The sequence below is a fragment of the Neopelma chrysocephalum genome, unplaced genomic scaffold (genome assembly GCF_003984885.1).
Source record: "Neopelma chrysocephalum unplaced genomic scaffold, ASM398488v2 Primary Assembly neopelma1_23, whole genome shotgun sequence".
Taxonomy (NCBI): Eukaryota; Metazoa; Chordata; class Aves; order Passeriformes; family Pipridae; genus Neopelma; species Neopelma chrysocephalum.
This window is the reverse complement of record NW_020897691.1, coordinates 16,731,818-16,758,884: the sequence shown is the minus strand read 5'-3', so window position 1 is coordinate 16,758,884 and position 27,067 is coordinate 16,731,818. Positions and strand designations below refer to the sequence as shown.

The following is a 27,067-nucleotide window of genomic DNA, read 5'->3' as shown; positions in this document are numbered from 1 at the left end:
TGTGCGTAAAAGTACATTCATTCATTCCTGGTATGTGAGGGGAAATTTACATTGTCAGAGAGAATCAAAATTGCCTGGGAAAAATACATCCTTTAAAAAAAAAAAAGAGTTAACCCTATCAGATGAATCAAATTTCTTATGAGATGGTACTTGATAGTAATTTAAAAATGAATAGAAATCACACAAATGCATACAGAGAAAAATCCGGAAAGGGCTTTCTGAGTTATTGAGCCTGTACTTGGGCAGGACCAAGAACATGTGACCGATATTTGCCTACCTCTTCCATACAAAACTCTAGGAAGGTTTCTCAATTCTGTTTTTCATTATGTCTTTTTAATTAAAAAACAAAATCCTAATATCAACTCCAAATAATCTTTCTTGCATATTAAGCTGATTTCATCTTGTCTTAACCTCAGTGGAAATGGGAAGTTTTTCTTACTGTCTATATGAGACTGTTTTATATATCTGAAGGTCTCTATCTTCTCTGTTCTAGACAGAGTGATGTTTCTCTGTACTAATACTTTCTGGACCTCTTTCATCCTTGTTTCTTATTCAGTACATTGAAGACTATCACTAGTTTGTCTATACTTTTCTTAAAATATAATAACTGAAAGTGGGCTGCCCTCTTTCTGTATTTGAGACCTTACTAATTCTGCATAGTGTATCAGTACTTTCCATTACCTTCATGTAACCTAATCCTCTCCAGAATGAGATTTTCCTTTCTTCTCAATAGTATAATTTTGCTGAATTTTGTTTACTTTATCCTCTATCTTCAAATCCTTTTTCACAGTACTAAACCTAGGCAGTTATACCCAATTTTGTATTTGTAGATCTATCTGATTTCTCCTTCCTAAGTAAAGCATTATTTTCACCATAAAATTCTATCTTTTTAAAATTTCTTTGAAGAACATCTCACATTTAAATCCTGTCATCCAAACTAATTGCAGCTGCTTTCTCATTGCTGTCATTTGTAGGTTTTACAAGCACCCTCTATTCTATCATCCCAGGCATTACCGGATAGAAATGGCTCTTCGTGAGCTTCTGCATGATCCTGCTTCCTTAGTTCTCTAATGAAAACTAAGAAATCAGAAAGGTCACAAATCTGTGTTGTGGATAATCTGAGTGCTAGGATGTCTGGGTCCTAAATATCAATGGTGGGAGCCATGGTATGGATAAATTGGATTTTTGCAATTGAAAGTGGTGCCACTTTCTTAGTTACTCCAAAATTGTAACCAAATCGCATGTAGAAAATTATAATGGGCTGTCTTCAATATGTCACTCAAATTTCAGCCAATTTTTGTCATAAAATACTGTTTAGATTAAGTTAGATCTTTGCATTTTGAGTGAAATCCTTACCACACGCTTATCTGTCATTGAGTCCAGTGAAATGAGAATTACATTCCTCAACATGGATCCCAGAGAAATACTGTGATCTAGTAGGAGGAGCAATATATGACAGGAGAATTTGTTATAAATTTTAAATGGTACTATAGATAATTGATTTGTTCTTTCAAAACTTGGCTGATTATCTCCTAATTGACAATAATTTCATAGGCTGCTGGATATTTTATTACTCTGATCATAAAGAACTCTAGTAATGCTCAGTATTTTACTTTACTGTACAGACACTAAAATGTGCTTTTAATTAGTCTGAGACAGAAAGATCACTCATGTAACCTGAAATAGGGAAGCATTTGTATTAGGTTGTACCTAGTAGCCCAAAACCCACAGGAATTCTAGAATAACTTGGATGTCAATTAATATAGGAAACTAAAGCAAGATGGAGAAAAAAACATATTCTAAGTTTTATGCATGGCTACAGACTGTGTAACAAGGTATTATAAGCACACTCTTTTTCAAAATGTCCAGAAATTCTCATCCGCACTTTGTATGTTTCTTCTAATGTAAGCTGCCTAGATTCTGTTATTAGCCAGTGGAATGACTATCTGGAAAGGAAGAACCAGCTGGAACAGTGGTTAGAGAAATTGGATCGCAAAGTGGAACAGCCTTTAGAACCGCAGATTGGTCTGAAGGAGAAGTTTGCTCAGCTGGACCACTTCCAGGCTATTGTTTCTGAGATAGAGGATCACTCTGGTGATTTACAGCAACTCATTGACAAAGCTGTGGAACTATATGAAAAAACAGGGGATGATTCTTTTGGAGATGCAGCTCAGGAAGAGCTAAAAACACAGTTTAATGACATCTCAACTGTGGCCAAGGTAAGATAAAGATCTCTATTTCAAATAAATAAAATGCTTAAACCTTTGTGTATATATAGCTAAAAATTTGATTTTTGTAATCTTTTAGTAACTAAAGGATTGACTGTGTTTGAATCATCTTGCCTCTATTATGGTTAAGTCTAATAAAAAATTGGATACAGTTTAATAAAATTCAATGGAATGCAAAAACTATATTGGGAATTTAAATTTCTATGGTTATTATTTTTGAAAAGTGAAGGCCATATATTTTATTCCTAGTTTCATAAATACAGAAGTATTTCTGATATTCTCAAATATTTATTTTCCTCTAACTCTTTTTCATTCATTCCTAGCACTTTTTTTTTTTACCTAGAAGGGGAAGAATTAAATGCCTTCCTGAGAGACAGAATAAAATGCCTCCCTGACATATTGTCAGAAAGAGAAATCCTATTGTCAAAAAGATAAATGCCCATATTTTGTGGTGTTTCAAGTCACTAAGCACTGCACATGCTATACAGGTATTCTGTTTGGTTTCTAAGGAAAAACCTATGAGCTAACTGAGACCTTCTGCCAACCAGATGAGGACAGCGAAACAATTTGCCTCCATTCTTCCTTTCTACTGGTGCTACATTTTGGTGTGAGCAATGTGAACAGAGATGCATGGCTTTCTTTACTGAGGCTCTTTTACTTTCCTAGAAAGGCTATTTTGTTTTCAGTTGGGTGCATGTGGACATTTTCTTACCCTGTTGTTCCACAAAATGCATTAAGATATAAAAGCTTTGGGGATTTACTTTAGATCATCTTTATTTAGCTAGTAACCATCCATTGTCTAGTTGATCTGGCAGATTCTGAGAAATTCTGATAATTATTTTCAGAGGGAAGAGTAGGATTTATTAATCTAACTTAGTTTTTAAAAGCATCTGTTGAATGTTGAGGTAATCAAAGTTAAAAATAACTGAGTTTAACTTTTAGGTGGTTTAATCTGAAACTGGTTTCAAGACTCTTCAATCTAGATTAGAGTATCCATGCAGTAGTAAAAAGCTATTTGATTAGCTCACTTAACTTTTGGTTAGTTCTGATAAATTTTTATTAGGGCTATCTCACAAGAATAAAGCAACAAATCAAGTCTGTCAGACCAAAGGCAAATCTAGACCGCTATACTCCTTCACCGTTTCATAATAAGGTAAACTGATGCACTTTAGGCTTACATTTAAAAGCTAAGATAGAGCCAGGAAGTAGTTGTATGTCTATGTCAAGGAAAGCATCCTTGACATAGAACCATAAGAACCTTTTGCAGTTCTGACCACTGAAACTCCTCCTTTATGGTCTTCCTGTGAGGCATCTCTATGACTCTGCTTAGCATTTGTAGATACTTGGTGTTTATAAATATTCTAAATTAAGAGCTGTGTTTCTGGTAGCAATGCTGCTTCCCAGGAGTACTCAGGGGTGATCTGCAAGACCCTCTCCAGAGTGTATCAGGAAAAAAGCCTGCCAGAGTTGCACAACTGCAGCATTGATAGCTATTAAACAATACATTAGACTGCGTTAACTTTTGTGTTCATCTTCAGATGGCCTATGCTCCAGCAGAAAATGCTTCTCCAGACCAACCTGATCCAAACCTTGTGCAGTGTAGCACTGTGTTCTGCTGCTACAAGCTGTACTCTATCCAGTATGCACACTATAGAGTCAAACCAGCCCTGCATACTTAAAGCCAGCATAGTATTTAAGTACTTTAATGGTCCTTTTTTTTTTCCCATCTGAATGATAGGAGAAAATGAGGAAAGTGGAAGATATTGTGAAGGATCATTTGCTCTACCTTGATGCTGTGCATGAATTCACAGACTGGCTGCATTCTGCAAAGGAAGAGCTTCACCGCTGGTCAGATGCATCTGGAGATACACCAACTATACAGAAGAAGCTGGCCAAAATCAATGTAAGATAAGTTAGCTTTCTTCTGTAATTCAGACTGTATGCTCTAAAATAAGCCTGAGTCAAACACTTGTGGGATCTTCAGTTATCTGAAAGCAAGATTTCTAAACTGTGCTTTGTTTTTAACTCCCTTCCCGGTATTAACAGATGGAGTAAAAGTATAATCAGATTTGTTAGTCACAGCACACATGGAAACAATTTACCAGAGCTGAAGCCTAGTGGCATCACAGAAGAATGTGGCTTAGCTGATTAATGAAAACGCTTCTGTCCTCATCCCCAAATATGCTTTCTCCATGAGCAGAATTGCCTGAATCAGTCAGAAACAACCTTTCCTGCTTTGCATGAAATGGAGACGTAAAACAGCACAAGGATTGTCCTCCCCAAATACAGTAGAAATGTATGGGGTTGCTTCTCTGTGTGTATTCTCCTTAGCCTGCATCTGTTCTTAGGTACTTGAGTGCCTAAGCAGTTTTCATATTCCTGAATGCAGCATTAAAGCAGACTGCATGTTTTGCTTGTGTCCAGTGTTTACTTTCAGATACTTACAACATTTTACTCTGCTCCTAAGCATGAGAGAGTGGGCCAGTGAACTTGAATGCTCTTTGAAGATTCAGGATCCCCGAGATCAAATTACAGATTTGTTGTATGCTCTTGGGTAGTTTTCAGTCTCCTTTGTGCTCAAACTCCTGATCTTTTAAACAGGAACAGGAGGAGATAGCAGTGTCTAGCTCATAAGACTAACAAGAGAAGAAATAACATCACTCTAGCATGCAGTGTTTGGGATGGTATTTTTATTCTCCAGTTTCATAAACTGAGAGGTCTCAAAATTCCCTTATGTGAGATATGTGAGACTGAAAGAGGACACTGTAGAACAAATTCAGCTCTGGAAAAAAAATAAAACTCAGAAAAAAAACACGTGCAGTCAGTTTTGGCGCACCACAGGTCACGGGCAGGCTGTAAACTGCAGTTATGTTTTTAAGACTGCTGTAAGCAGCTACACACCAGCCTTTCTTATGCAAAAAATCACAACAAAGTCGTTATGTTCCGCATCTCAGCCTAAAACGTTATTTTCAGCGTCTAAACCACGTGCATTCTTTCTCTCCAAAGCTTATGACAGTTTCAGAATCGTTTAATCCATGCAAGGCCCGCACACCTCTATTGGGTTTTATTCCCCCCGGCCCCCGGCGGCGATTCCCAGAGTCGCGGCTCGGTGCGGGACGGGACGGGACGGGAGGGGACGGGACGCGTCCCCCGGGCGGGCCCCCGTTCGCGGCCGTGGCGATGGCGGCCCCCGGGTTACCATGGCAATGTCGCCCTGCAGGAGCTGGTGGAGTCTCGGCAGGCCGGCGCGGGCCGGCTGTGCCGAGTGGAGACGCTGGCCCCCGCCGCGAAGCGCGGCACCACGGCCGGCGGGTGCCAGCTGCTGGCGGCCGAGATGCAGGCGCTGCAGGCGGACTGGCGGCAGTGGGAGGAGAGCGCCCGCCGCAGCCAAGGCGGCCTGCGGGACCTGCTGAGCCAGATGGCCCTGTCGGAGCGGGAGTTCGCGGCACAGGCCGGGCGGCTGGAGGAGGCTGTGCAGCGGCTCGGCGGGCAGCTGGCCGCCTGGTCCCAGGGGCTGGTCCCCGCCGACAGCCGGCACACCGACGCCGAGGTCGTGGAGAGCTGGCGCAAGGAGAAAGTAAGGGCATGCTTCTTTTCCTAACAGCTTCTCGGTTGTAAATGTATGGTCACTGTGGGCAGGAAACTTCCGCCAAGCGGGGCTGTCAAGTAGAAATGTAATAAGATGTACTCGTGAGAGATATTTCCATGAAATCCCAACTATCCAAACTCTTTTTAAAACTGTGATCGCAGTTTGCAGAAGACGTTCCCCCCTTGGCCTCTGCCGTACAAGGCTTAGCAAAGGCTGCCTGGATTTTAGGTGTTAAAACCAGGGCTCGCCCCTGTGATAAAGCCTAGGAGCTGGCACCCCGGCTCTGACCCGCCCTTCCAAGCTGCTCAGTGTTTCAAGCTGGAATAGCACTTGATGGAGGAAATGGGAAGCATTTCCTAAAAGCCAAGTAAGCAACTGGAGCCATTTCTGACTTCAAGTTTGTTTGGAGTGTGTTGAGCTTATACTTTCCTTCTCTTGAAATATCCTTTACACTATACACGTTGAAATCTTGTCCAATATTTAAAGAAGTTATTCTGTAAATTTGCTAATTGCTTTGCTTTGGAATGCAGTGGAATTTAGAGAAATAGAGGTTGTTTCTGTTCCTAATTGTCTTCTAGCAAAAAAATTCCCCATGTATGTATCACACACACACTATATAAATATATACATATATTTGCAACAGGCAAGATGCTTCTTTGTATGTATCTTAGCTACAGTGAATCAGAGATGTTGATGAAAGATACAGAGTATTTCCCTTACAGGGTAGTGTTGCAGTAAAACAGTTTCAGTAAAGAGAGAAAGGTGTGTGATGCCTGCTTTCTGACCGCTTGACTGAAGTCATATTCAAAAAAAAACCCAGAACACCGTCTTTTTGAACTGAGATTATTAATCTTTTTCTCCAGTATCCAAACCAAGTTATTTCTGTGGCTTCCTCTTTCACAGAATTCCTTGCACAGATTTATAGAAACTGCTTGCTTGAATGCCTGTATGTATCCGTAGGAGTAACAGAGCTGACATTAAGTTGCAGCAAATAGTGGTACAAATATGCAAGTATATATGTTTTTAAAAAGGAAAGGAAGACATGGGATTGTCATCAACACACCAGGCATTTTTTATTTCATAAATGGAAAAGTACTAAATTCAAAGGATATTGCTTTTATTAGTAGTATATATAATATGCATGTACTGTAGTTCTATGTAACAATACTTTATTTAGATTAGACAGTTGTAAACTTTGGCTAATGAGGAAAATGCAGCAGCATCTCAAGATATAACTATGCACAGCGCTACTATGCTATTTTATTTATAGTTAGAGGAAATGTGACAGTACTCCTTCCATTTCTGGACCCCAGGGATAGGCTCTATTGTGAACATAAAATAGCACTGCAGCTTTCCATTTCCATTGTTTCACAGTGATTCTGTTGCCATGTAAGCCAAGGCCGCAAATTAAAAATGCATTTCCTAATTCTCAGAATTATCAAGCTCATTCGGTTACTGTGTTATGCTCAAGCTCTGTTCCCTTAGGTATGTGCAACATAAGAGCAACAGATTTTGCACTTGGAATTCAGCAAATTATTTTGGTAATTGTCAGATTCAAAATTAAATCTAGGTGGCTGCAACAGTGTTATCAGTGTTTCTGTATGGAAAAATGGCATAGTTATATTTACCCTGTTTTGCAAGTTATTGCTCCTGTTTGTTAGTAGGTTATGCCTAATGCTGTATGTCATCAGAATAACCTTTTAGTAGTTTTTGAGGTAGGTTATTTGAAACTGAAAAATTGTATTGAAACCAGGCAGTTTTAAGCCTATACTAGTGTTAGGACATGCTTTCTTTACCAAAAAAAAAGAGGTGTTTGCATTTCATTATGGTGATTCCTGCCCTAGGCAATTTGTGACATTCTGTGTTTAAGTGATGTCCATTGTGTTGTTATTTCTAATGCTTTCAAAAAATCCTTTAAGTAGTTTAACATAAAGTAACATAAGCAAAAAGTAGTTTGTTTAAGGGTTTTTTCTAAGCATCATTGCTATTACATAATTACTTAATTCAAATTCTACGTTGTACAGTATTGAAACAAACTGGCAGTGTGTAAGTGTAAAAGTGTCTTTTAATCATGATTGAACAGGTTGCTGCTGTATGAATGGCTCAAAGATAAAATCCATAATATGAATAATGTTAGTCAGAGGAGTCCTGAAAATCTGCTGCAGCAAAATATTTTTTCAGACTAACAATAACACATAAAAGTTTTTACACCTAATGCATCTGAAATGTCTCTAGACTTAATCTTACAGGGCTTCCCTGTCATCTGTAGGTGCAAACAGATTTCTGTAATGTTAATATAATCAAGCTGTTATTAGGGTCTAAAGCTCTGTTGTTCATAGCCAACATGTGCTTGTAGCTTCATTTTTTTCAAGATGGATAGTTGTGCTTTTTCTTCCTGGGAGCTCAGTTACTACAAAAAAGCAATATATCTTTTATCTCTTTACTGGCTCAAAAACATGATATAGATCTTAAAAAAAAACAATTTCACGGTTTTGCAGACTTTTTCAGGAAAAGGGATATGAAGCAAGCACAAAGTTGCTTGTGAACAGCAGACGCATGAGCTTAATCCATGGTGCTTGCCCTTTTGCTGTTCTTACTAAGTCTATTGATCAGCTTGCTAGACTCTTGCTAATGTTTCTTTTTACTTTTGTTTTGCATAAAGGGATATTTATTTATTGCAGAGTTAATATTTTACAGTGAAAAATCTGCTCAGTAAGCATTTTTATCTCTGTAGTGTGGATTGTGATATTTTGTAAACATTCTACATATGTTTTCAAGTGTATAATTTTTACTTTTCCTGAACATTCAGTATTATAATGATAGATTATTACAAACTGTTTTCTATGTATCTTTTCAAGCACCTTCATATATATATATGTATATGTGTATTCAGAAACGTGGTCTGGGGACATCCTTATTTCCCACTTCCGAGTCCCTATTCAAATCTGTCTTCATTTTCATGTGATCTGTTTCCTAAGTTTATGTTGTATGCTTCTTCCAGACTGGCACTTTAGCCAAACTAATCTGTACATGCCAAATGCTCTGGCCTGCCTGCACTGCAGAATCTCTGCTGTTAGTCTAAGAGGACTGTCTGAAGAATTTAGTTCCTATTGAGGCAAGGAGCCAAGTCTGCACTGCTCATTATGCTGGAGTAGCTGGCAGGATTCTATGGTGGAGACACTGTGGACATCAACAAGCGCCGTTTTTGTTGGAATACTTATCACACCTCTCCAAGTGATGCAAGCAAAGCCAACAAAAGAGCTTTTTTTGTTGTTGTTGGCTTAGCTGTCTCCAAAGAAAGAGTCTTTCCAGTGCAGCAATGACAGGCAGTAACCCAGTTACTCTCACAGGATTGTGAGCAGCTGTACTTTTACGTTATGAAGTCATCTGTGAAAGAGTTGAAGCTGATAAAAAGCTATGGGTGTAAATTAACTTTCTGGATATGGCTCAAAACAGTTTTTATTGAACATGCTAAACTCAAGTCAACAGGCCAATTATATTTATATAAACATATATCATTTGCTGTTCCCTAATTATATATGATTTTATATGTATGCAGCTAATTGTCAATAGTATAGCTCATTTATTGAAATGAAATTTATGTTTCAAAATGTGCTTTGAGAACATTTTGAGCTAAGAAAGTTGAGGCATCCAGAAGTTTTATCTCTAGAAACCCATAATTTCAAATAAGCTTCTCTAGGTTTGACTGCTAAAATACTCTTGAAAGTAAATATGTATAGATCATAAATTAGTTTGAATTTAAACTGATAAATTTTGATTCAAAAGGTGTAATTTTTTTACACATACTCACCAATATTCTTCATTTATTTTGTTTTAACAGGAAACATTGGATGCTCTAGTAAAGTCTGAACATATTACAGATGAGATCAAAAGTCAGTTGAATGATCTTTGTAGATTTTCCAGGGATCTGAGTACTCATTCTTCAAAAGTTTCAGGATTGATTAAGGAGTATAACAGGTACACATTCATCTTGTTTATATTTAATCCCATGTGTGTGTCGCGGAATGTGAGCCATCTTTTAGAGAACCATTAATTAGAATTTTAGAATTAGAGGTATGCAGTGATTAGAATCATTATTTTGATTTTGGTGTCAACAGAAGTTATAAAAAAGTAGTAAGTTGGATTTTTTTTGTTCTTTGGGTTTTTTTCCCTTAAGCCAGGCTATGCCACTAAACTCAAGTGAAACTAAATGTATATCCATACCTGACCTATTTCAGAAAGAGTACTTGTAAAAAACTGTGAGGTAGCAGCATGTCTTATTTGTCTGAAGGAGGAACAAGCTCCACCAGCTAGTTATATATTTTTCTTCATTTTGTCCTTCAGTTTACTTTTCCTTGAAACAGGAACTAGCTATGAGAGGTAGCATTTGCTTCCTTTTTGTCTTTCTCTCAGGTCACTCTATGTAATTTACTTTGGAATGTGACACCTGCATTTCAGACACAAGATTCTGTTGTTTTTTGCAGGGGATTATAGCTTCTGCCTTCTGTAGCTGCAGAAGAAGGGTGTGATGTCTCAGATTGATCTCTTTTAACATTGCGGACTTAACTGAGCCGCAGAAATAATCAGTGTGGTTCTGCACCCTGTCCCCATAGAGAGAAAAGGGCTTGCTTAGGTGCTCTGAGTCACTCTCTGGAAACACTTATACCTGTCATATCTGTGACAGTTATTTCCCAATTTACATGCTTCACTTCTAAGAACTGAAAGCTTCTAGTGGATTTCCTGGTGCTTCAGTTATGTGCATAAATTTGGTAGGAGGAATCCAGGTTAACCTAACCTTACCATTGTATTTCTGAGAACTAAATAATAGCATTGTCACCTAACAGAGTCCTACCTTTTCTCACTCCCTCCCTTGCTTCTTCTTCTTCCCTGATGTGATAAACCCAGTCTCTGCCTGCAAGCTTCAAAAGGATGTCAGAGCAAAGAGCAGATCTTGCAGCAAAGATTTCGGACAGCTTTCAGGGATTTTCAGCAGTGGCTGGTCAATGCAAAAGTCACCACTGCCAAATGCTTTGATGTGCCTCAAAATATCAGTGAAGCTTCAGCAAGTCTGCAGAAAATAGAGGTAACTCTATGATGGTAAAATGCCAGTGAATTTCATATGCAGCTCAGATTGGATTGTTTGATTAATTACTGTTTTTTGTTGATGTTGTTATTGTTAACACTGAAGGTAACTAATTAATTGCAAGGAAATAAACACTCTTTTTCTTTATTAATCTATATTGTTTGGTTTAATTGTTGGGCTACAGTTTGTAAGTAGTCATCTCTCATAGTAGCTTTGTAGTTTTAATTGTCTGTTTCTTCTTTGCAATGGGAAAAATTATGTTTTAGGTGGGATACTACTCTAAAATCAGAACGATATCAGAATCGGATCTTAGTACCTGGAATTATTTCACAGTTATGTGAATATTTTTCCTCATGTATGGAAGTGGAGCCCCTACGGTGCAAGACCAGAGTTAAATTCTATGCAGTGCAAGTGGGCATTTAAAGTTATCTTTTTCACATAAAGCTAAAATAAGCTCCAAAAGTTCTGTAGAAAGGAGTGTCAACTGGAAGTTTATTTTAATAAATCAATTGAAAGAAATACTTCTATTAATAGAATAGAGCTCTAATTTTAACTGAAAATAGCAAAGTAAGAATTATATAATGCAACTGTTATACCTTTAGTTAGACAGTGTAACAGAAGAAATTCATATCTGTTTCTCAGAAAATAGCAAAAGCCAAATCACTTTCTTCTCCTTTTGGTAAATTCACTTTCCTTTGCTGAAGTGGTTTACTTAAAAGAGCAAAAAATGATATATTGATATATGAAATATTTGACTTCAGCATAATGAGAATATCTTCAGAGAAAATATCAGGGGGAAAAGTCCTGGTAATTTTTTACATTGAATATAAATGTTTTAGCAAGGTTGCAGGTTTTTTTCAACAGTGGTAAAATTTTTTTTCTTTATCACTGCAGCCCCCTCATAGCATTAAGACCTTACTTTGTTCTCCTTCTTCCTGAGAACTGCTTTAGATGAAATAAACTTTTTTTAACTGCTTTAGGACTTCTGGAGATGTCTTAGTAGCCTATATAAACTTTTTTTTTTTCTTGAAAGGTAATGTTCTGTCTGTTAGCACATTTAACATAATTAACTTACAAGGCAAGTATATCTTAAATTTTAATACAGCCAGAACTTAATCCATGTTATCTCAAAGCTAACAGACCCTTTGCATTCTCTACTAGGACCTCTGTTGTAACATAGAATCAGAACCTGACCTAGTAATTCTGGTATCAAGCCTGTTACTCTTGAGCGTGGATGTAACCTTATTATTATGGATATGAAACTATCTGTGTATTACATAATCATAATAGTAACAGTTTAAAATATTGCTGTTCAAGACTGCAAATTTCTTTTGAGTCCTAAGTGCTCACAAAGTTTTTTAGTAATTACAGGTTATAAAAACATTGTCCCAATAAACTGGAATTTAAAAATCTGTCTCTTTCCTTACATATCTGTATAATTCTCACACATGCTCTTTTCCATACACTTCTTGCTCTCCAGCATTGTGCAAGATTTCTGTTAAAAATGAATACTTTCAAACAGGGAAGATAAATTAAGGATACAGAGGTATAAATCACACAGATTGGACATTGCTCAGAGTCTAAGCATCGGCCCACACCCCCACATGCTTGTGGGAAGGCGAGCATAGGTGGAGCTTACCCATGGGCAAGGCTTCAGTCCTGTGTGTGCCTCTGAGTGGGCCCCTGTGTTACCTCTGCCAGGATACTAGTTTGCTGAAATGAAACTTTTGTCACTTTCTGTACCATGGATATTTAAAGTATAATAGCCAACTAAATGTCCAGTAACTGTCTCAGGAAATACAGAACATACAGGTGATCCTAGAGTCTTACATATACAATATTTAAACATGTGGCATTTCTGGATTAAGTAGCTGTTATCTGTAAATCCAATCAATACAAGTAATATTGAAATAGAATATACCAAAAGATGTGTTAGCATGTTAACAAGCAAAAACAGTAAACTCTTATCCCTCATAAATTTTCTGGGACCTTGCCTTTATTGGGACCCAAAGTTCACCAATTAGTTTCTTTTATTACTATTTTTAGGAATTCTTATCGGAAAGTGAGAATGGGCAACAAAAGCTAAACCTGGTAGCATCGAAAGGAGAACTGCTGTGCTCTGTTTTACCAAAGGAAAAGGCTAAAGTTATCCAGGACAAATTTGCTACTGCTAAAGAAGATTGGAAAAATTTTATCACCACCCTCCACCAGAAGAAATCTGCATTGGAGGTATTGAACCAGTGGGGAAAGACTGGATCTAAATTTCCTCTTTCCTTCTGTTTCAAACAACATAGCTTAGATTTTGTGTATAGCTGTAAGTTTTTATGATATGACAGAATTAATATGTAACTATTTTGAAGAAGTCTTATTCTTCTGCTTACACTTTACTTTTGTTTGCTTCTATCTTTATGACCTGAATCCACTTTGATTTAAGTGAAATGTTTTATGGAGAAGGCTGTTGTTCAGAATCAAAGTTGGCAACTGCTCAGATTCATGAGTCTCATCAAATGTACTGGGTTACTAAAACACATTTTCTTTTTGAAGAACTGTTCCTGCTCAGGTCTCTGACAGTGTTGCTGATTGAATAGTCCCAGAACAGTGTGTAAATGTTGTCTCTCTTATTGCAAATAGGTGAAGTGTACCTATTTATTTGAGGAACTTTTTAAATAAATACCAGCGCCTTTCTCTGTTCAGAACTCACAATTCAACCAGCTGATTGAGAATATCTTAAAATCATAATCTTTTTTAAGGTCCTTGGTTTTAAGGTCAAAAGATCTTATCTGGAATTCCCTGCATAGCATAGGAGAATTAAAGTTCATAGGCATTCTTGTTCCAAACCAATGCTGCATAGACAGCTGAGAAAAAGTTTAAATACATTTAATGAGTTATGTAGGAAAGCGTTTCAAAGAAAATTCTCGAGTAGCGAGGACTTACCTTTCTTCATATCAGGGTTGCCATGGAAAGAGGATGTTCTTAGAGGTTAGTCTTTTTGAGGCCAACATTTCCCAGTCTCATAGGCTTAGTTTTTCATTCTGATGTTCAAGTGATAAGGGTATATCTAAAAAGAAAACTAAATATGTCTGGGGTTAAAAAATAAAATAACTAGGGCACAGGAGCTATGTGTTCAGATTTCTATTACATATGCATTATTTCTGATGTTCTTTTTTTAACTAATGCAGAAAAAGCCTACAAGAAAAATATGCAGACATTGAAGGAATGCCTACATATGCCTTTAAGGCATACATTTATATGACCAAAATTTTACAGTGTAACCAGAAGTGTTCCCCCAGATTGGGTTGAACTTAGTCAAACATCACCTAGAAATGGCAGCAGCCCATTTAAGGAGAGGTCAGTGTGAATGACTGCAGTTAGATAACTCATATCCAAAATCAGCCTTTCTTCAGATTGCCTTAGTTATGTTACTTATGCTTAGATTGAGTCAAATCTCCTAAGATCTGAGCTTTCCATTCAGAGGAAATTTGCTTCAGCCTCCCCTTAACCATGCAGTACATCGTTGCCTCTGTTTGCATTTTGAAAGTGTGCCCTCTCAGACTTTTATTTCAGTATCTGTGGGATAGGAAGAGGCAGGGCTGATGTAATTTGTTTGAAGAGTTGTCTATAATTTGCCTCAATTACATATCCTTTTCATGTACTTAATCTCTGTCTTGTGCATTAGTTATGCCCAGTGCACTGGGAATGTTCACAGATATTTGCATGTCTTCCCAGAACTTAAAGATCCAGATGAAGGATTTTGAAGCAACTGCTGAGCCTCTGCAGGAGTGGCTGACCTCGACTGAGAAGATAGTACAAGGAAGTAGCAGTCGGCTCCACGATCTTCCTTCCAAGAGGAGAGAACAGCAGAAGTTGCAGGTGACTTATAAGTGTGTTTACCACAGCCAGACTTTCCTGTCCCATCCTCCTGGTCTCATTGTTTCCTTACACAAGCTTCATCATTCTGGCATCCTGACCTCTAAATAAGATGAGAACTGGTTTCAAGGTTTGCTGTTGATGATCCTTTTCCATCAAGTTTAGCATCTCGACATTTCTTTGACATACTGCTTCATTGCTGTAACCGTATGGTGTTCCTTTCTCAGCAAGCTTGCCGTATGTCACTTCTATTTTTCATGGTGCCTTCATGCTTCTCTATTTCCAGCTTACTTGCACCCAGTCTTAATATTACCGTGCTTCTGCTTTACAGTCTGTCCTTGAGGAAATAAGCTGCCACGAGCATCAGCTCAACAGGCTAAAAGAGAAAGCTCAGCAGCTGTGGGAAGAACAAGCTGGCAGCAAAAGCTTTATGCGCAAAGTGTCTCAGTTGTCTTCTCAATATCTTACTCTAAGCAATCTGACAAAGGTAATGCACCCAGTGTATATGCTTTTAAGCAATTCCTTTGATGTATGTAGGGAAAAATAAAGACTGAAATGTGAAACACTGCAGTTGTCTTGCTTGTCTGCTCTGTGGTATCTGATCTGTTCTGTCTTTCACATTGACTTTTAGGAGTGGAAAGTAAGAACTGTCAACAAAATGTAACTGATTTTTTATTTTTTTATTTAAAAGTGTGTTGATTAAGAAGTAAACCTCACCTGATTCTATAATAATCAGATTTAATTTTGATTATTTTAAGCATTGAAGACATTTTAGTTTTGTAATAAGTGGCACCTGAAAGGAGTATTTATCAAAAAGGGGTAGGAAAGGGTAGTTTTTTTAGAAAATACATAATGCAGAAAAGTTATTATTTCATCTCGTCTATAATGATGGTTATTTGCATTGTAAGTATCTTCATCTAAAAGTAATAGATTGGTCTTCCAGAAAAGTTACCTCCTAGGCTGCTTTTGAAGATTCAAGGGCAGGCATAGGCCAAATTCTAAAGCATCAGGCCAAGAACCAAGAGTTTAACCTAACTGTCTTTTTTGAGTGGTACTTGACACACTTCATCACTTTTACCATCTCTATTGTGTAGAGAGATAAGAAGGCCTTCATATTAGGACTGTTACTTTTTGCAAAGTTCCCGTCATGAAGGAGGCTTGATATGGAATTAGGCTTACAGTTGCTACAATAACAAGAATGATTAAGGGTATAGGGAATATGTTTTGGAATAACTATTCAATTCAGAAAGTATTTGTGTTTGGGAGATTGCTACTTTTTTGATTTCTACATTTGCTGTGGAAATAACAATTATAAAGCATATCTGTGACTTCATAAAAATGATTGCATGCATGACCATAATAAATTTTCATGTCTGCAATGAAAATGAAGAAGCGAAATATGCATATGTTACTAATATAGGCTTATGTGAATAGAACTTGTAGGAGATTACAGGATGAGAAGAAGGAGTCTAAGACAGAGGACACATGATCCAGCCTGTGAGAGAAATCCTGAAATTCTTTGGATAGCTGTGGAAGTTTGAGAAAGATCCCTCTCAGAAACTTCCTAAGCCTGTTTCACTGACTTGACTTTACTTCTGTCACAGTGTGAAATACACTCTGCTATGTATTCCTGTTCAGCTCAAGCCTTCAAGCGATGTAACTTGAGCATTTCTTTTTGATTTGTGTGAGTGTCAGTGATTTTTCAGAAGAATGGTTATACCAGTGGGAGTCATTGAGGAAAACAGGTCTGTCTTTTCCAAATATGAACAAAGTAATGTAGGTGCAGTGGTATAGCTTCACAGGCTTAAGTCTTTCTTGCGCACTGGCAGATTTTGCAAGTTATCTTGCAGTGCAACACTGACATGGAGTTTAAATGTGATTTACCAGATGTTTAAGAAAAAGAAAACCAGAAAACTGAAGCTTTAAATTTAGAAAACAAAAAAAAGGCATTTCTGAATTTTTCATTTTTATGTTTGGACAACTCATTAGTGTGTGCGTGTATGCAAAATGCATTCAGTGATCAAGTAAGTGTATTTGTAATTATCAACATATGAAGCAAATTTCTGAGTACAGTTCAAGAGACTCGTTCTAAAGCCCATAAGTAGATATGGGGAATAAGCAATCTTTTAAATACTGTTGATGTGCTAACTGCTATATGAATTGCAGGAGAAAATTTCCAGAATGGATAGGATTGTAGTAGAGCACCAGCAGTTCTCACACAGTGTCAAGGACCTCCAGGACTGGGTTGCTGATGCAGTTCACATGCTGGATTCCTACCGTCATCCCACTGCAGACAAGAGTGTTCTGGACAGCCGGATGTTAAAACTAGAGGTATGGAAACAAGAGTCCAAAACCTGCTCTTTTTAGATCTATAAGAAGATTACAAATATAAGATACTTAGTTGTTGCATATTAGTCTAATGACTGTTGTTCAGACACTGATTTTCAATTTATTGAAAAATAACTCTTTGTAGCAGAAAGAGCTCGTTATTAGAACTTCTGTCTAAGAAGGATATAGAGACCTCTAAGAGAGAGAGAACTGCATATATGAAAATTCTTAAAGTACTCAAAAGACGTTTTGTGGCTGCTGAAAGTTAAATGGAAGAAATAGGATATTCACTTCTGTTATTTTAATATGTATTCCTAGTTCTTACAGGTGATACAGTTGATTCAGAACACCTTTTCCTAAAATTGCTTTTAAAATGATGACTACAATAATGAAATAGCATCTGTTGGTATCAGTGCACAATAATGTTGAAGAGCAGTATTTAAAAAACAATACTTTTTATATTATTGATGTCTCAGATTTTGAGCTGAAAATTCCCAAAATTACAAGGATACATCAAAAATCAAGAGACTGTAGCATAATACTAAAATTATGTTTTGTCTTTCATTCGTTGAGTCTTTTAGGTTCATGCTTTCAGGCTTTGCATGACTTTGCATAGTATTAGGAACTGTTAGTTTGCAACTGCACAGCTCCAGGAACTAAGTCTCTAGGCTGACATTGCTGACAGTCTGCTAACTTTATTTGTTGATAACTTTAAGTTGCAAATACATCCTAGATTGGTAGAAGTGTATTTTAGCCTTGTAGAAGAGCTTTGTCATTACATCTTGTTTTCTCTGTGAATATATCCTCCTGTTTTCCATCTAAATGACATTTCCTTTGGAATGTCAGCTTTTCCACCCAGCAGTACTTTCTCTCATATGCTGTAAGTGCCTGCACAGATTCCATGAAAACTTCCATGTCAACTAATATTTTTTTTAATAGCCTGAACCTACCCTTTCAAAGTCACTTTTGCCTTGTTGAAGCCCAGCTGTGACCCCACTGTCCCTCTTCCAATTGACTGTACCAGCTGCTAAATATGCTCAGCTCATATTCCTTAAAGCCAGTTAGAATATTCATGACCAGTTAATGATAAAAATAAAATAATATCCACTCACTTTTTAGAGCCTGCTAGCAGTGAAACAAGAAAAAGAAATCCAAATGAAAATCATTCTGACAAGAGGAGAATCTGTTCTACAAAATACTTCTCTGGAGGGAGTACCAGTGATTGAAGGGCAGTTGCAGAACTTGAAGGACAGCTGGGCTTCTCTTCTGTCTGCTTGTATCCAGTGCAAGAGGTAAAAATGGCATGAGGTGCAGAATGACGTTTAGCAACAAAGCACTGCCTAAACTTTTGAAAAGTAATTCCCACAATTTTATTATTACAAGAGTCAAATTTGTGTAAAATGACTGCATGTGCCAAACACTGCAGGTCTAGAGGCCGTAAGTGGCATATTGAAGTAGAAAAGGGGAGGAATCTAGGCTTTGTTGACCCTTATTGTCAATATACTCTTAAAACTGTATTCCATGTTCATAATCTTGTTGTATATTTTACTTCATGTTGCACTTGATGCTGTGAAATCTTCTCAGAAATAAGAAGATCTTGTCATGGACATTAATGGTTGCTCTGTCAAGATCCTATCTCATTTTCCACTTGCTAGCATTTCACAGAACATACTGTTATAGCAGTGTCCAATAGGGACACTCCTAGTGATAGAATAAAGAAATATAGGGGAAAAAATGTAGTCTTCTTTGATGGAGCATCAATAGTTGCAAATATTTCAAGTTAAAAAGCCAAAGGTAATTAAACATTAGAATGCAGTAACTTTGGAATGTATGCAAAGGGACAGAAAAATTCTGATTCTGCGTCTTATTTTTTCAGTTGCAATTATTTTACTAAACTTAGAATATATCAGCTAACTTACAAACCTCCTTAACATTCCAGGTTTGGAAAACTTAATTTCTCTTTATTAGCCAAACAACGCTCCTAGTTAAAACCTGTAGGATTTTAACAAACTGCTTAGTTTCTGATCCATCTTTCTCATAATTACAGTCTAGAATATCTGTATTTGACTATACCTCACTGCTTAAATAGCATGGGAACCTCCACTATCACAACAAATATGTATTTTTAAATTACAGTCAACTGGAAGGAGCTCTATCCAAATGGACAAGTTACCAGGAAGATATTCATCAGTTTTCCAGATGGATGGATAAAGTAGAAGCAAGTATGAATGCTTCTGAAAGGCAGTATGCGGAACTGAGGGAAAAAACAGCTGCCCTCAGCAAAGCCAAGGTGTGTTTGACTTACAACAAATCATCAACAAGCCCATGTCACCTTATAGGCAAAAAAAGCCTGTGTAACTGCAAGATTAATCCATGGTCTTGTTTTAATGCTGCCCTTTGTGTGTTCTTCTCTCTCTATTTTGCAGCTACTCAGTGAAGAGGTGTTGAGTCACAACAGCCTGTTGGAGACGATTGAAGTGAAAGGAAGTGGGATGTCTGAGCATTACATTGCTCAGCTTGAACTCCAAGACCTTCAGGAGCGGTATAAATTCCTCAAAGAAAGAACAAGGGTACAGTTTTTCTTGATAGCGCTCCTTGCTTAGTTGGCAACAAGGAAAAAGTGTTTTCCTTTATCATTCATTTTACAGTTAAATGAGGAGTAAGAGTTTAAATACAGCTGTAACAATGTAACAGAAATCTATTAGGGCAATTAATAAATATGTCTTCAGGTACCACTGAGCTTCAGATCTTTTCAGAAAGGTTCTAAAAATCTGAAAAAAAATCATCAAGGAGAATAGTCTGAGGTAGTCCATGTCAAAATTTTCATTGACTTCACCACAGGTATAGCTTTAGCCATTGTGACTGAAAAGTTGAAAAAAATCTTTGAACCTGTGATTTGTGTAAGTGTATGTTTGCAATAAATGTTACCAGTCAATCATGTGATTCACAGACAGTTGACAGCTACAGGGGCTTATTATTGAGCTCAAACCTTAATAGCAAGTAAACTGACTATAATGACACAAGCATGATAAGTACTACATTTACTGGTAAATATAGATATTGTACGTCTGGAAAAGATTTGGGCACAGACAGATAAAGATCAGGATGGGTTTTAGTGTAAGATACAAGATAAAGAAGAAATAATAAAAGACCTGGTGATAGATTTAAAGCTAGGTCATTGTCTCCAGTTAATGCAAATTCTTCTGTGATAATAAATAATGCTTAATGTATGCTCAGACAGCCAACTTTTCTTCAGGACAGCAGTGTAGTAAAATTGAATTTTGTTGTCTCAATGATGCCTTTGTCATGTAGAAAGGGCCAAAATTCAGTTTTTCAAGCACATAAGTCACGGTAGATGTGTTGGGATGGGGGAGATCCTTCAGGCCTCGTTTCAGTCCATTACCTGGAAGGTGTATGCCCTTCCACCCTGCCCCCCACCACGTGGCCCTGAGACCCCCCAATGGAGAACTCACCGGACCACCAGGGGAGAGAGGACGAAAGAGGAAGTTTATTTTGGGAGGGGGCTTATATAGCCCTTGGGGACCAATCACAGGTGAGGGGGTGTTACAACCAGGTAAGGAGTTTACAGCCAAATAAGGAAAGGGTTAACAAAGGACCAATTGGAGCACCTTGGGACATCTTCCCAGGACACTCCTACCTGAGAGATAGGGGGTTACAGGGAAGGTATAGGGAAAAGCAGTGACTCTGCAAAGAGCCGTCTTAACACATGTTTAAACAACATTAAAAACTTCTTATTCACCAGTCCATTTTTGGCAGGACCTTTTCCATAGATCCATTGCCACACATAAGTGATTCACTGTTTTGTGGTCCTCTCTTCCACAACTGCATAGAATGCCATGCAAGAATCACAGAATCACAGAATATGCTGAGTTGGCAGGGACCCACAAGGATCATTGAGTCCAACCCTTAGCCTGCATGGGACCATCCCCAAGAGTCACACCATGTTTTCTTTTGACCTTGTGTGAATAAAATTGCTCAGGTTTGCCAGAAAGATAAGTAAGTCCTGGGAAGTACTTGTGAATACCCAGTATTCCTGTTAGCACGGGGATCCTCTAGCCATTACCTTTTTCTCTTGCACAAAGCTATACAGACTGCCTATATTTACTCAGTTTGAGCAACAACATGGGAACAATGGGAAAAGGATGGTAGTTCACAGAGGCAAGAATTCTGTACCTCTTTCCTCATGCAGCAAGAAGCTTTTTTCTCTTCCCATCTGATATCCCAAATGATTGGTCTTTTCCATTCCCAGCTGTGGTGATGATGTTAAGTGTCAAGAGTACGTTCAACACTTAGAAAGAAATTCAAAGTTCAAAGCAAATAGCTGGAAAGTGAGGAATGTCAAATCCTTTAAAAAGCCTTAGGCCATATGGGAAACCTGACAAGATTCCCGAAGGGTTTGTGGTCCAAGCCTGAGCAGACCAAGACCTGTAATTTCCTACAGTCACTGTCAAGAGGCAAGAGAACTGATTCTCTTTTCACCTTCCCACTTCTGGGCATGGATAGGCCTTGTAGAAGATGGCCTTGTGACAATATTTCTGTTTTCTTCCTCTCTCCTGTTAGATAGACCTGTTAGAAATAAAAGATAAAGCAGATAGTAGGTTCATGGCTGCTTTTTATGAAAGTGTTTATCTTCTTATGAGCCTGCTGCCCTCAGATGCAGCCTGTCTTGTCTCCCTCAGAACTCGATTCCTCATTCCCATAATTTCTTAGGGGGTGTGGATTACATGTAGAATATTTTTCTTGCACTTAGAAAGACTACTCTTGTGCTAATGTATGACATCTTTCCTTCTGTACCCCAGATATGGTAATATTTTAGTGCTGAGATGTGAAATTACTGTAACTTGCTCACCCACATACATGCAAGAATTGTAGTCTGTTTCTTACTGTGCTCTGTAGGAACTTGGGGAGTCTTCAAACCTAGGATGGTAGATATTCTTAACAGAAAATTCTTATTCCATGAGCAAAAAAAAAAAGTCATGCAAAATGAAAAATGCAATTTCTAAGCTCATGTGCTTATTAATCAAAGAATCACAGAATATGCCAAGTTGGAAGGGACCCACAAGGATCATCAAGTCCAACTCCTGGCCCTGCACAGGACCATCCCCAAGAGACACACCCTGTGCCCAAGGGTATTGTCCAAATCCTTCTTGAACTTTGTCAGGCTTGGTGCTGTGACCACTTCCCTGGGGAGCCTGTTCTAGTGCCTAACCACCCTCTGGGTGAAGAACCGTTTTCTGACATCCAACCTAAACCTCCTCTGACACAACTTCAGGCCATTCCCTTGGGTCCTGTCACTAGTCACCAGAGAAAAGAGATCAGTGTCTGCCCCTCCTCTTCCCCTCACTTCAGCAAAGTTAATTTAAATTGATATAAAAATCAAGAAAGTCTCTTGCTATTAGAAACTAATCTATTATTTAAAAGTAATCCCAGATCAAAACTAAAATCTCAGAGATCACAAATTTATGTGAAGAATCTTTTAGGATAAGTATCTGTAACCCTACAAGTGCCCCCTCTTTCCCTGTAATTGATTAAACCATTTTCAGAGTCAAAGTAGTCTTGAATTCTAGGAAAGCTCAGCATCAGATACAAACTTTTCCCCTTTATGGTTTTCTGGGTTTTGTGTTTTCTTGGTTTGATGATACACTAAGATATGTATACATATGTGTAAATACTTTAACAAACAGGAGGCAGTAACAAAAGCTGAAGGACTTCTTACATTACATCAAGAGTACCAAAAAAATTTGAAGGCCTTTGAAGTATGGTTGGAGAAGGAAAAGGAAAAACTTGACTGTTTATCACATCTTGATGGTGATGCCCAGGAGCAGGAGGCAACACTCCGAGATTTACAGGTACGTAATGTGTGACACTCTAAGTAAAACCAAAGAAAAGAAAAGAAAAGAAAAATCCTACTTGTAAAATAACGGAGTAATATTAGTTGCCAAACAAAAATTGTATCAAGAACAACTTGCAATCACATTATATATCAGCACTTTGCTGCTCAAATTGCTTCCAGTAAAGTTAGTGGAAATATTGTTGCTCATTTCCAGAAAGGTCAGGCCTTGAATGAAATCTCCAGGCATACTAATGTTTTCTTGAAAGTATTGAATTTGTGTTGGATGTTGGTCCGCCTCTTCTTTTCCCTGTGTTTCATGAAATATCAAAATATTTTCATTGGCTTTTCTTCTTTTATAGCTTACAGTACAGATGCACCTACTTTCAGGCAGTCCCATTTATGTAGGCTAGCTCCCATGGTGAGGTGGGAAGATTATTACTGAATCACTTTAGTGACACTGAAAGGTGAACCTATAGTACTTCAGTAATTCCCCAGTTATTATCTTAAGCTGACTTAAAATACTTTAATATCTGTTGCTGAAATCTGCACTTGAGATATGAACTGTTTCTTACTTTATTCCAGATACTGAGAAGGTCTTTGTATGATCAGGGACTCTGCATATATTTCTTATTATTATAGTTTACTTTACAAAAATCCATTTTGAAAATCTGGATATATATCTTAAATGCAAACTAAGATAAAATACAATTGTTTTTCGTTAAGATAATTTCCTTGTTATGTTTTCTACTCAGATTGAATCTCTTTGTACATTTAATTAAGTTCTAATAAGCATTAAAATGCCACACATGTCCGGAAGAGGGTATCAAAATTATTTTGGAGTGTTGTCTCAAACATATGTTAAAATTAAGATGTTTGTTTATTTTAAAAGATTAAAGCCTCTGTTTTTAAACAGATTCAGTTGTAGAATCAGTCTTATAGTTTGCTTGCCACATCTGGAAAGTTTCGAATTTAAGGCTGTGGTGAATGGGTTGCATCCATCCTGTGCTGGCGTGGGCAGCTAAGGTTTCAGAACTGACAAACTTAGCATGAAGGGAAAGAATTTAATGCATGCTTTATCAATAATTTTCTGCAGCTCATTTGTCAAAAATAGTGATATTTAGTTTGCTTTGTAAATGAGCACACTGTCACTGGTGTTCTAGAGATAAGACTATCTCTAATATTTGTTTAACCATAGATAACTAAAGGGAATGCCTAGCTGTTTTAAGTAGAACTAAGGGGTTTTCTTCCATGTGTGAATTAAAGGTGTTAATGTAGGGTATGTAACTGTAACTCTGCCTTTACAGGACCTGCAGGTCCACTGCGCAGAGGGACAAGCATTACTGAATGCTGCTGTCCATGCCAGAGAGGAAGTGATTCCCTGGGGCATTCCCCAGATAGAAGACAGAGTTTTGGAATCCTTACGGCAGGATTGGCAAGTTTATCAGCACAGGCTTTCTGAAGCAAGAAGCCAATTAAATGCCACTGTGAGCAGACTGAGATTAATGGAGAAAAAATTTCAGAAGGTTAATGACTGGTTAACAACGCTGGAGGAGAAAGTTGCTATCAGGACTGGGAGGCAGTCTGGAAGAGCCACAAAGGAGATGCAGCTTCAACAAATGAAGGTAAGGAATAGAGTTAAGGGATTCCTTAAACAAAATAATTTGTTAGGTTCCCATGTCAATTCCTGATTGCACTGTGAAAATGAGAGCAAGATTTGCGGTTTATTCTGAGGTGGTTCCTAAAATGATGGATCCAAGAGAGCTTTGTGCCTTCTGGATCCAGCTTCCTGCCACTTTACTGGTAGTGGTATGGCTATACCAATGTTGAGATCTTGCAGGAAGATCTGGAATTCATATGCTCTGTGGTATGTGAAGACATAACTGAGTACAAAGATTGGTACTGGAGTGGAAAAAATTTAATATGGTAGCAAGAGTAAAATGTGACCAACTGTGTTATGAAGTCTCCACTGTGTCGATGTAATAATTCTCCTTTAGTCACTGCAAGGAGAAGACATGGTTCTGAATAAACACAGGAAGCAGATTTGAAGAAGTTCAAGGTTACACTTTACAGCCACCTTTAAAACTTCAGGTGAATTCTATAGCAAGTCCAGGTTGCATTTCTATTATTATTTTGGGGGTGGGTGGGGGAAAGAAAAAAGCATTGAATCTGTCGTAATGAAATACAGTCCATATGGTATGAAAAAACTTCCAGCATATTTGTTACATTAGCCTTCATCAGATTCTGTTTTATTTTCCAGTTGTAAATGCATGTTTACAACCGTGTATTTGTTTTCCTTTTCGATGATTTCCTGACCTGGTTACAAATAAATCCCTGATGTGTTTAAGATGTTTGAATCAGTCATATATGCTTGCTAATTTCTTTGTCATAGAAGTGGCATGAAGACATTACAATCTACAAAGATGATGTAGAGGAAGTTGGGGTATTGGCTCAGCAAATACTAGAGGAAAGTCTCACTGCAAGTAGAATGGGAAGTCAGGCTACACAACTTACATCTCGCTACCAAACTCTTCTTCTTCATGTCTTGGTAAGTAATGAAAACTGATTTATTGTAACATCATACGTTGTCAGTTAAGAAGCAAATATAAACAGACTTTTGTAATTAGACTTTATCAGAGTTTATTCATCACTGTAGACTCAATAACATAACATTCGCATATATATTCATATATACACGCACATAGATTTCATTGGATTAAGTGTAATAATCAGGATATTGCAGTATGATGCCCTGTTACTATCTTTTTTGATAGTTTCAGTAGAGAGATTCAGAATACAGTATGTTTGAATGCCAGTCAATCTCTAGAGAAATATTTTCAGGTTCTCATTGATACACGCAGGTATGAAGAAAATTTGAATTGGTAAGGTACAGTCTTCAGGTCACTGTAAGTAGTAATTGCCTCATAGTACTGTAATCACAAATCACAATTCAAAGTTCAAAATGTAAGTACATTTTCAGTGTTTAGAATTAACTCAGTTTTAACATTAATGATTGCCGTATGTACACCCTGACAAGACCCCTGTAAGAATGATCCACTATTTGTGAAAGAACTCTAACCTATGTGTTTAATCTTTGTATAACAGGTTTTACTAATAAATAGCAATTTATTGTTATCTTTAGCCAATAACAATGATAAAAATCTGGGTGGTCCTTGTTTTTTCCCCCTACCTTCCATATTTGTTTGAAGGAGCAAATAAAGTTTCTGGAAGAAGAAATACGCTGCATGGAGGAGTCAGAATTGTCTTTTAGTGCTTATACAAATTGGTATGGAGCTACTAACAAGAACTTCAGAAATGTGATCACCAAATTTGACGTGGTTGATAAAACAGCACTGGAGAAAAAAGTGCAGAAACTAGAGGTACAACTTTCTCAAATGCAATTTTTGTTTCCGTTCACCAAGAAGAGGCTATATTTTAACATACATCTTAACAGTCACTCGAAATTCTGACTTGCCTAGAGAAGCTAATGGGATAAAGGCCACACAGTGTAACACTTTCTGTTCTCGTGTCATATACACGTTAGATCACAGTTTGGCTGTTGAGGTTGTAATAGTCCTAAATAATATAATCCTGTCCTTCCATTAGGCTTGCATATGCGTTTTGTGTAGATTAAAACTTAAAATAAATTCCCATTGCAAGTATATTTTTCTACCAGTATGCACTCTGGCAAGAAGTGCTTCCTATTTCTCCTCATTGAAACAGTAGTAAAACTCACATTTTATCTCATAGTTGTAGATGATCTTTTCGTACGTCCTGCAGCTTAAGCTGCTTAAACATAATACACTAAGGGAAAGCTTTCATCTATTCCAGAATTTGGAGTATGAATTCTCTCCTAAGAGCCCTCAGTTTCTCTGTTTATCTTCACAAGCCCACTGCAGAACAGAATTATTTGCTTTATCTGCTTCCTTCTAGCTTACCACACCTTAACTCCAGGCAATTTTGTAATGAAAAGTCCACTTAGTTTCCTTAGCAATTTCATCTGTGTTCTTAGCAAAATAAAAAAAAATAGTGTTCGCCTCTAGATAATGGAACTACAATGAATTAAAAATAAAAATAAAAATAAAAACAAGGCGAGTTTCCATACATTTTCTGTTAACCAA

General features: G+C 37.5%; 1 protein-coding gene across 19 annotated transcripts in view; it reads left to right on the top strand.

Moving 5' to 3' along the window:
- SYNE1 (spectrin repeat containing nuclear envelope protein 1) overlaps positions 1–27,067 on the top strand; it is a 309,124-nt gene that overhangs the window by 143,387 nt on the left and 138,670 nt on the right. For all 19 annotated transcript variants that reach the window (XM_027688509.1, XM_027688518.1, XM_027688501.1 and 16 more), the window contains 16 exons: positions 1,910–2,219; positions 3,967–4,131; positions 5,449–5,805; positions 9,659–9,795; positions 10,723–10,900; positions 12,947–13,129; positions 14,627–14,770; positions 15,099–15,254; positions 16,934–17,098; positions 18,215–18,387; positions 19,232–19,385; positions 19,522–19,665; positions 22,801–22,965; positions 24,254–24,571; positions 25,339–25,494; positions 26,156–26,326. In XM_027688509.1, coding sequence (XP_027544310.1) covers positions 1,910–2,219; positions 3,967–4,131; positions 5,449–5,805; positions 9,659–9,795; positions 10,723–10,900; positions 12,947–13,129; positions 14,627–14,770; positions 15,099–15,254; positions 16,934–17,098; positions 18,215–18,387; positions 19,232–19,385; positions 19,522–19,665; positions 22,801–22,965; positions 24,254–24,571; positions 25,339–25,494; positions 26,156–26,326 — 3,076 coding nt within the window. The remainder of the gene's footprint in view (positions 1–1,909; positions 2,220–3,966; positions 4,132–5,448; positions 5,806–9,658; positions 9,796–10,722; positions 10,901–12,946; positions 13,130–14,626; positions 14,771–15,098; positions 15,255–16,933; positions 17,099–18,214; positions 18,388–19,231; positions 19,386–19,521; positions 19,666–22,800; positions 22,966–24,253; positions 24,572–25,338; positions 25,495–26,155; positions 26,327–27,067) is intronic.